We start from the raw sequence: 10,008 nt of genomic DNA, 5'->3' as shown, positions 1-10,008 counted from the left end.
GATACCACAATTGTTTTGGCCCCACGGTGGGCACCAAACTGTTTACACGAAAAATCGGTACAGTTGAATTTGTGTTCGTGGTCAAGAAAACGTGGATCAATGTAACCAAAATTATGAAATAGCAAGCAATAATTAACAAGATAATTGAAAGTAAAGCATAGCTAGATATATAGCGTGGGCCTTGGAGAAGCTTTGATCTAGAGTCGCCGAGCGGTGAATCACTATAAGCTCAGCGAATTAAGCAAGAAAAAGCGAATGCTAAGAATAATACTCCCTCTGGATAAAAAAAAAGTGTCCATTTAGCCTTTTTTTCTTGGATCAAAAAGAGCGTCCACTTATCAAATCAAGAAAGAATTAACTTTGTTTTTCCAAATTTGCCCCTATTAAGTGTTATATGATCAAATTCTAAGGCCTATTTAATTAGGGGTAGTTTAGTCAAGTTACCTATTTTTGTTTAGGAGTTAGTATTTTCTTAAGGGGTGTGTATATGGCTAAATGGACACTTTTTTTTATCTAGAGGGAGTATGAATATTTTGTATTCTTTGTATAATGTTTTAGATGCCCCTTACAATGAAATGAAAAGCTCTATTTATACTTGAGTTATGGGATACGTACAAGTTCCATGAATCATGCCCCCTTAATAACCAATATTAATGCTACAATAAAAGGTAATTACGAGATGATAAAGGCTAATTAAGGCCGGAAGAATCTTGGGGGTCTTCTGTAACGGTTGTGCATTGAATGACGTTTAAACCGGTGAGTTGGCGCGCTCCTCCAGACCCTTTGTAGTTTTAGTCTCCGGTAGCGTTACCAAGTTACTTCTCCGAAGCGTCATATGCTTTCCCCGAACCCCTCGGTTGCTAACTCGGATCTGACCTATTGCCATCGACACGTGTCATTTTTTGATACGTCCACTTGGTGTCTATGGATTTTACCTTATAGAATAATGAACACCGTTTGGCGAGAAGTAACCTCTGTATAACCTTAACATGGGGCTTTTGATTTTTGTATCACATGAATGAACGTATTTGGTAGAAGTCTAATTTTGTCCAATAGATGTAGTTGGTTTTAACTTAATAAAGTCAAAATAGTTAATCCAAAGTTGTTGACACACTCGATCCAATTTATCTTGAATTAAGGATTCAATGTAAGTTTTCTACGGACTGATCTAATAGAAGTTTAATGTTTGTCTACGAATACGATAAAAGACACAAAAAGAAGATTAAAAATAAGAGCAAAGTCTTAAAGGTAAAATGTTTTTCTCAAGTTTACAAGATATGATCAGTTTCTTACATCTTGTGCCTTGTACAGTGTACTGAATTAGTATGTCCAACTCTAGCCTTGGATTGGATTACTAGCGCGCTAGTCTGACTGAGCCGATTATTCTTTCAAATATAGATATGTAGATACATATCTTTGATAGTTGAACAGGTATGGATAGATCTAGTTGTATCAACTGTACTGAGTCTGGTGATGTCCATCTATCTATTGAGTCTCTAGCTGAATTGTAAAGTGACGGTCACGGTACTCTAAATTGAGTTTTCCGTTTGTCTAAATGTTTGGCCTTTCCTCCTTAGTCAAGAAGCTTTGCTAGCCTATTGCGTGTGTTGAAGATAACAAGGTTTCTTATTCTATTTTAGTTGAATCAAGTACAAAGATGAAAAAGGTGGGAGGGGAGGGGGGGGGGGGGGGAATCCCTAAGTTTGAATGAGATTGAAAAATTGAGAAACTGTTCAAGTGTGTGTGAAGTGGAACAAAATAATGGGCCAAGTCAAACGTGTGAAGTGGAACAAAGTAATGGGCCAACAACTCAGAATTCTGAACTTGAGGAATTGGGGCCCAAAATGTCACATGCTTATCTAGGCCCAAGCTAAATCAACAAGCATCCAACATAAAATGTGTTGGATGATTTTCAGCCTTTAGATTAAATTTCCATATAGCTATACATAGATAAATTAGAAGATTCTATTGTTGTTAAGGTTAGTTACAATAGGAACCAATAGGAAAATAGCAAGTGTAAAGATTTGTTATTTCTTTCTCTACATAGTTTTGTATAAATAGATGCACAGTAAATACATAAGATCATCCGGGAAATTTTATATTCTTGTGTTTTTATTCTTATCAACATGGTATCAGAGCAAAATTGATTTTCAAATCTGTCTTTCTTTCTTTTTAACTTTTCTGCTTTTTTATCTTGTTATCTCAAAATGGTTGTTTCATCTGAAACATTTCCTGCTATTGTTGTTGCATCTTCTACCATAGACAGCAACAGTCCATACTTTCTTCATCCTTTAGACTCACCAGGCATGTCCTTGGTAAACTGCATGTCCTTGGTGAACTCAATGTTTGAAGGGAAAGGATATGGCGGATGGAAAAGGACAGTTCTGATTGCTCTATCAGATAAGAATAACCTTAGCTTCATTGATGGTAGCAACAAATCTCCTACTGTCACCAGCACTGAGTTTAAACTCTAGCACAGGTCTTGGTTGCTCAATTCCCTGTCCAAAGATATTTCAAACAATGTCATTTACTCAAAATCTGCTGATGAATTCTAGAATGACCTTGAGGCTAGGTTTGGTCAACTCAATGGTGCTAAATTGTACCACCTACAAAAAGAAATGAGTGATTTAGTTCAAGGTTCAAACAATGTTGCAACTTACTACACAAAAATAAAAGTTGTATAGGATGAATTGGAAACTTTGTACGCTAAGACTATGTGCTCATGTGCTTGTGAATGTGGAGGAAAAGACAAGATTGTCAAATCTATGCAAGATGAAAGGTTGATTCATATCCTTATGGGGATCGAATGACACCCTGTCAACGTAAAAGTAAACATCATCATGATGAGTCCTCTCCTTTTATTTGTAAACATATACTTCTAATACAAGATGAAAAACAAAAGGAGGTATCAATTCACTCTAATTTCTCTAATAATTCCTCATCTTTCTTGGCTGCTGGTGGTAACAACCCAAGTGGACAGTACTCAGGACTTAAGTCTCAAAACTCTGACCTTAAGGGAAACAAAAACAATGTGATTTATTCCTTTTGCAAGAAAGTGGGACACACAGTTGATAGGTGCTATAGGGTGATTGGTTTTCCAGCTGATTTCAAATTCACAAAAACCAAAGGATACCAGAGGAATGTTAAGAGCAATTTTGCTCAGCCTACTACAGAGGGTGGTTACACTAGCTATATCACTAGTGAGAATCTGAATCAATTGAGTCCAGAGCAGTTTACTCAACTGGTTCTATTGCTAAATCAGGCTAAAGTGAACCAACCAGGATCTTCAAACTCATATGCTAATGCCAATGCTGCACTTCTTGTGGTAATGTGGTAAAAAAATCCATTTTTGTTTGATTTCTATCAATTCCAAACCTTGGATTTTTAGATTCAGGGGCAACTCAACATATGTGTTTTGACTGCAGAATTCTTACTAATCTTAGAGCTTTACCTTTTCCTTTCAATGTCAATCTTCCTAATGGATTCAAAGTCAAATCTACTCATCCAGTAAGTGTTTGTTTATTTCCTAAACTTAGCATTCATAATGTACTCTATGTGCCTTTCTTCAGACTTAATCTTTTAGCTATTCATAAAATGTGCACTCGGTTACAATGTCTAATCACTTTTTCTTCCACTCAATGTGTTTTGCAGGCCCCTTCAGTGAAGAGGGCTCTGGTCAAGCTGCCATGGTCTTTATCACATGTTCCGTTTCGGTTCCAAGCCTAAGAGTTTCTTCAAGACAAATGAAGTTTCATTTTCGGCTTTCTAGCTTTCCTAGTTGTAATTATTCGTTTCGCTTCAATTAAAGAGAATTCTAATGTAAAATTATGGCATGTAAGGTTTGGGCATATGACTTTTTTATCAATGAAGAATCTCAGTTCCTTTCCTTTTAAATCTATTTCTAATTGCAAATGTGATATCTGCCCTCTAGCAAGACAGTCTAGATTACCCTTTCCTTTAAGCACTCTAAAAACCAAAGCAATCTTTGAACTAATTCACATAGACACTTGGGGTCCCTATAATAAAACAACTTATAATGGATACAATACTTTTTAACCACTGTGGATGATTTTAGCAGAGTTACTTGGACCTACCTTCTTAGTTATAAAAAAAAATGTTATCACTATGTTAAAACGATTTTAAGCATGGTAGAAAGACAATTCAACAGAAAAGTAAAGCAAATAAGATCAAATAAAGCATTAGAGTTGGGAAAGGGAACCATTGTCTCTGAATTTCTTGTCACCCAAGGTATATTGCACCAAACTTCTTGTGTAGCAACCCCACAATAAAATGGGGTTATGGAAAGAAAACACAGACACCTACTAGAAACATCAAGGGCCTTACTTTTTCAGTCAAATTTGCCTATCATATATTGGGGTGAGTATCTTTTAACTGCCACTTTATTAATCAACAGACATCCCTCTAGAGTTCTAAAAGGAAAAACACCTTATGAGACTATTTTTCAACAACCTCCTGATTACCAGTACCTAAAATGTTTTGGTTGCCTTTATTTTGGTTCAACTTTAGCTCAAAACATATCAAAATTTGCACCTAGAGCAATTCCTTGTGTTTTTATAGGTTACCCATATGGTCAAAAGGGTTACAAACTTATGGATGTTAAGACTAAGAGATTTTTTTGTCTCAAGGGATCTAATTTTTCATGAAGATACTTATCCTTTCAAATTCAAGTCTGTTTCTAGTCACGTGCCTATATTTTCTTCTCTTAGTCCTTCTTCCAACACTAACCCTGTTACTGATGTTGTATTAGAACACACTACTCTTCCTACAACTCTTCCTCATACTCCTGCCTCTTCTATTCTACCAGATATCACTCCTCTTGCCTCACCTAAAATGGATGATGGAATCCTGCACTCAACAACCCTCACCCCCTATGGAATCCTGCACTCAACAACTTCACCCCTACTCCTCCTAGAAGAAGCACTAGATAACACAAAGAACCTTTCTACTTTTCTGTTTATATTTGCAACAATGTTTATCTCACTAAGCTTACTTCTTTTTGTTTTACTTCCCCTGTCTCTCCTATTGTCTATCCTTTTGCAGCACTATCCTTTGACAATCATCTAGTTTTCAATTCAATTTCTAACATTGTAGAGCCTACTAGTTTTCTTCAAGCTTCATTACACCGAGGTTGGCAGTAAGCTATAGCAATGAAATTGAAGCACTTGAACTCAACCAAACCTGGGAAGTTGTGGAATTGCCTAAAGGACAAAAAACTTTACCTTGTAAGTGGGTGTACAAGGTAAAACACAAATCAGATAGAAGTGTTAAAAGATTAAAGGCTAGACTAGTGGTAAGGGGTGAGATTCAAAGAAAAGGGATTGATTTCACAGATGCCTTCTCTCCAGTGGTTAAGATGACCACTCAGGAATTTTCTAGCTATTGTAGTCAAGAAAACATAGAATCTTTTTAGTTAGATTTAAATAATGCCTTTTTACATGGAGATCTCAATGAAGTGGTCATATGAAATTTCAAACAGTATGAATGCACCTAGTTCTAATCATGTTTGCAGGTTTAGAAAATCCTTATATAGATTAAGACAAACCTCAAGACAATGGTGCTTTGGTTTTTAAAGGTTTCGTGGCATCTTTGAACGATTATTCTGTATTTATCAACAAATCAGGTCATCTCATTGCCATTGTGGAATTTTATGTGGATGATATTATTCTAACCGGGAATGATGCATCAAGAATCCAACAATTGAAATAGTTTCTTGATGCAGAGTTTAAAGTAAAAGATCTTGGGGATCTACACTATTTTCTTGGTATTGAGATGATTAGGGAAGATCATGATCTTATTTTTACACAGAGGAAATTTACCATGAAATTACTCTCTGAATTTTGTGTTTCTCATCTACTATTGGTTTCTTCTCCCCAGGATCCTTGTCAAAACTCTCAGCTGATCTGGAGAGTTAATTAATGATTCTACTACTTACAGAAGATTAACTGGGAAACTTAACTATCCCACACATGCTAGACCTGATTTGTCCTATGCAGTGCAACATCTAAGTCAATACATGCAACACCCTTGCATGCCTCATTTCACTGCAGCTTTGAGGGTGATTCGATACTTAAGAAACGACCGAAGACAAGGATTGTTTCTATCTGCTGACCCTACTTTCTCTATTACAGCATTTTGTGATGCCGATTGGGGTGCTTGCCTACAAAGCACGTGGAACTGGATTGTCATTTCGTCAGACAACAATATCTTCCTGGTTTGATTTCATTCTCTTTTGTACCGCTTCTTCTCAGCTCACCGATCTTTTTACTAAACCTTTTTCCAGCGTTTCTCATCAATCCTTGCTCGGCAAGTTGGGTCTCAGTTCCATCCCCACTAATATGGGAAAATTGGGGGGGGAGGGGGGGGTGTTGTTGAAGATAGCAAGGTTTCTTCTTCCATTTTAGTTGAATCAATACGGAGATGAAGAAGAGGGGGCAATCCCTAAGTTTGAACGAGATTGAGAAATTGGGAAAGTGTTCAAGTGTGTGTGAAGTGGAACAAAATACTGGGCCAAGTCAGACGTGTGAGCGGAACAAAGTAATGGGCCAACAACTCAGAATTCTGAACTTAAGGATTTAGGGCTCAAAATGTCACATGCTCACCCAGGCCCAAGCTAAATCAACAAGCATCCAACACAAAATGTGTTGGATGATTTTCAGCCTTTAGATTACATTTCCAACAACTGTACATAGATAAATTAGAAGATTCTATAGCTGTTAGAGTTAGTTATAATAGGAACCAATAGAAAAATAGCAAGTGTAATGATTTATTATTCCTTTCTCTACATAATGTTGTATAAATAGATGCACAGTAAATGAATGAGATCATCCGGCAAATTTTACATTCTTGTGTTTTTATTCTTTGCTTTCCAACAGCGTAGTAAAGAAACAAAGTATGAGAGATCAGTAAAGACAAAACTCCTTTTCGTTGGGAAATTCCGGAAGACAAGTCAGTTCACTTTCGCAAAATACTTACTTAAAATAGAGCGATTTTGCTTTCAATGAACGTATGACTGACTATGAAAAACTCCAAATAGACACATACAGTAATTTAGGAACAAGACGACATACTTTACACAATATTTTGCTACTAAAAACCAGTCACGAAACTGAAAAGGATACAAAATTACAATTTTAAAACTGGGGAATTCACAAACTTATTTTTGTAAACAAATTAAGAAAAACAAAACTAGGCCCATTTGGCCATGACAGACATTCCACCAGCACCTAGAAGAACAGCCATATAGGACTTGATTTGTAGCTTTACACTGCCTTGCAACTTCTCACCCATAAAATCAACAGCAAGAAGATCTACCAAAGCCATATAGATCAGAAGGCCAGCAGATGATGCATTGAGCAATCCAACGGTTATTAGTGCACGTGGGCTGTTTTCTTCGTAAGTGCTTGATAGGGCTATCCCAAGCGCTATACCAAATGGGGTTGTTACGGCGAAGAAAAATGCCATTATTGTCTTCTTCAAGAAATTGTACTCAGCCTGAAATAAAAGAAGAGTAGAATTAGTGAATGCAAACTATATATGAATTATATTTCTTTTAACAATATAATGTAATAAGAAAATCTATTTACTAAGGATCGATTTTTTGTTAATATGGTACTTTAAATGAAATTTCTTCATAAAATAAATACTTGCCTGGAGAATGCAACCGCCGAGGCCCATTCCTTCAAACATCTGATGAAAGCAAAGAGCAGCAACCAGTCCTTTAATTGTGCAAGTATTGTTTGAAGCACCTAGTGAAATTCCTATCACAATAGAGTGAACAATGATACCGAGCTCTAACACCTGCCAAAATGTTTCCGTTATTTTTTATTTTATGAGTTTGCATGACTAAGTATAATTTATCAATATCTTATAGTACTTGATTTAGAATAAAAAAGAAATTAAAACAATTATAACTGATAATGCCCTTGTATTTATTTTTAAGGTTTTGAAACGGACGGTGCATCACACTTGCCCATAGACTTTTCCAAGTCCTTCCAACTATGAAGCAAGCAGAAAGAAAAATAAGTACTTTCTTCAATGAAGGTATATTAAAAAACTCCACGCTCATTAGTTAATCTCATACAGTAATAATTTTTAAGTTCAATAATTGAAACCGATTAACGATCAAGAACTAATAAACTCAGTCAAAGGGACAAAATATATAAACAAATAGATAAGTTGCTTGTAAACAATCTTTTTTTTTTTTTTTTGGTTGCTTGTAAACTGAGTAATCAAGAAGACCAGATTCCGATTTGCATCACTATCCAGGCAAGTACACCAAATAATAGTGATTGTTTGACTTTCACCTCATTGTATTGTTTCTTTTCTAAAAAATAATGCATGCATGCAAGATCATTTATTGTACGGATATATATCAATAACTCAAGACAACTCACCCACCCCATTTTATCTGACATACATCTTTAATTTAGTTTCCTATCATTTTCTCCAAAATATTTGTGAGTGCTTAATTACTGGCAAACTTCTACCACGTTAATGTTATTTAAAAAAAATTAACCTATATACACCGACATCATACACAATCTTTAACTTGTTATAATAAGTAGTCTGCATTATTGCCAAGTTACTAGTAATTAATTTCACCTTTAATGGACAATTACATAAAGCTATCATTTAGTGTAAGTTATCAGTGGATTGAAGTAAACATTTCATAAAGGAAATGAATGACCAAAGTCACCACTAATAAAAAGATAAAATTAACTAACCATGGCAATCACTCTGTATCGGAGTAGTTTTGTCGCATCAACTCCATCTTTAGTCATAAAGGATCCATGATGATGAAGCGAATGAACATGGGAATGTCCAGCATTTACCACACCCATTTCGTGATCACCTCCTTGAGCCTGACCATTTTCTGGATTAACTACACCAGCTTTATGTTTCTTGCTATACAAACTAGTAGCTATAGAGTCAATAGCCAACGTTACTATAGCAGACAACATAGCAACAAATCCTGTGAAGGGGAACTTGTGCCACGGGTTCTCTTTTAAGCAACTGGACGACAACATGTCGAATGAGTCCGGCAGAACGTGCATGAAACCTGTGGCTAGAATAATTCCGGCTGCAAATGCCTTGACGATCACGAAAAGGCTTCTTTCCGGGCTTAGGGCTGGGATAGAACGTGTGACCAATGGAAGACACACTCCGATCATGCTTGTGATTAAGATGGAGATTATGGCTATGATTTTTAAGGGTAATGCTTTAGATTTGTTGACACAAGAGTTGTCTTCTTCTGCTCCACAATCCTCTACTACTGATAAAACTTGAGGTGTGAAAATTGACATGAGAATGAAGAAGATGGCTATGTGCTTGAAATTATAATTAGTCATTGTGCTATAGAGGTTTTTGAGTGAATTTTTCTTTTGTTTGTTTGGGGTGATGAGTTATGGTATCTGGGAGCTACTTATATATACTTAGAGATTCTTTGATATAGTGTTTTAACCAGGAATAAAAAAAGCTACTAGTATTAGTTTTAATTAATTATTAGGAAGCAAATCACATTGAATCCAATATTAAATTAGATGGATAACGGGTTGAAAGAGTTGCTATAAGAGTGATCACATTGAGAAGAGAAGAAAAATCACATTGAAGCCTAACGCAAGTGCAGCCAGATCATGTGGTGGCATGAGCGGTTCATGCCTAATTAGTTGGTGGAAATCAGCGGGAAGGACATTTTTTACAATAGAAAATTATAAAGTAAACTCTACTAAATAAGTACAAGTGGTTAAACAGTACGTATAAGTGGCTATTATATTTGTGTATGTACCAGACAAAAGATGTGGTTTTGATCAGTGAATTGAGTTATTAGCTTTGATGCATTAGAAAGTCAGGTGTTGGGAACGAGTTTGAAGTTGACTGTGTAGTTTACTTGTGCTGCGTAGAATTTAGAAAATACACATTTCATGTTTTAAAAGAAAATGGGAATGAAGGAAAGAATGATGAAAAACATACGATCATTTTAAGGCAATT

At 35.8% G+C, this 10,008-nt stretch overlaps 1 protein-coding gene across 1 annotated transcript; it reads right to left on the bottom strand.

The window, feature by feature from the left end:
* Positions 1-7,088: 7,088 nt before the first annotated feature.
* On the bottom strand, positions 7,089-9,423 carry LOC132048133 (fe(2+) transport protein 1-like). The gene is made up of 3 exons (XM_059439055.1): positions 8,745-9,423; positions 7,669-7,818; positions 7,089-7,512 (listed from the first exon to the last, which is right to left on the bottom strand). Exons 1-3 carry the CDS (start codon positions 9,366-9,368, stop codon positions 7,207-7,209), a joined length of 1,080 nt encoding a protein of 359 aa, XP_059295038.1. The 5' UTR covers positions 9,369-9,423; the 3' UTR covers positions 7,089-7,206.
* Between the last annotated feature and the right edge of the window lie 585 nt (positions 9,424-10,008).

The sequence above is a fragment of the Lycium ferocissimum genome, chromosome 2 (assembly GCF_029784015.1).
Source record: "Lycium ferocissimum isolate CSIRO_LF1 chromosome 2, AGI_CSIRO_Lferr_CH_V1, whole genome shotgun sequence".
In the NCBI taxonomy this organism is placed as follows: Eukaryota; Viridiplantae; Streptophyta; class Magnoliopsida; order Solanales; family Solanaceae; genus Lycium; species Lycium ferocissimum.
The sequence above is the reverse complement of the archived record's forward strand: the minus strand, read 5'-3'. Positions and strand labels throughout refer to the sequence as shown.

Bases quoted from the DNA above. Each gene is read 5' to 3' on its own strand.
- LOC132048133 (XM_059439055.1), bottom strand. From the start codon at position 9,368: ATGACTAATTATAATTTCAAGCACATAGCCATCTTCTTCATTCTCATG. The intron at 7,819-8,744 runs GTTAGTTAATTT...ACATTTTGGCAG, and splicing joins GATACAGAGTGATTGCCATG to GTGTTAGAGCTCGGTATCAT. The intron at 7,513-7,668 runs GCAAGTATTTAT...CTTTTATTTCAG, and splicing joins TCGGCGGTTGCATTCTCCAG to GCTGAGTACAATTTCTTGAA.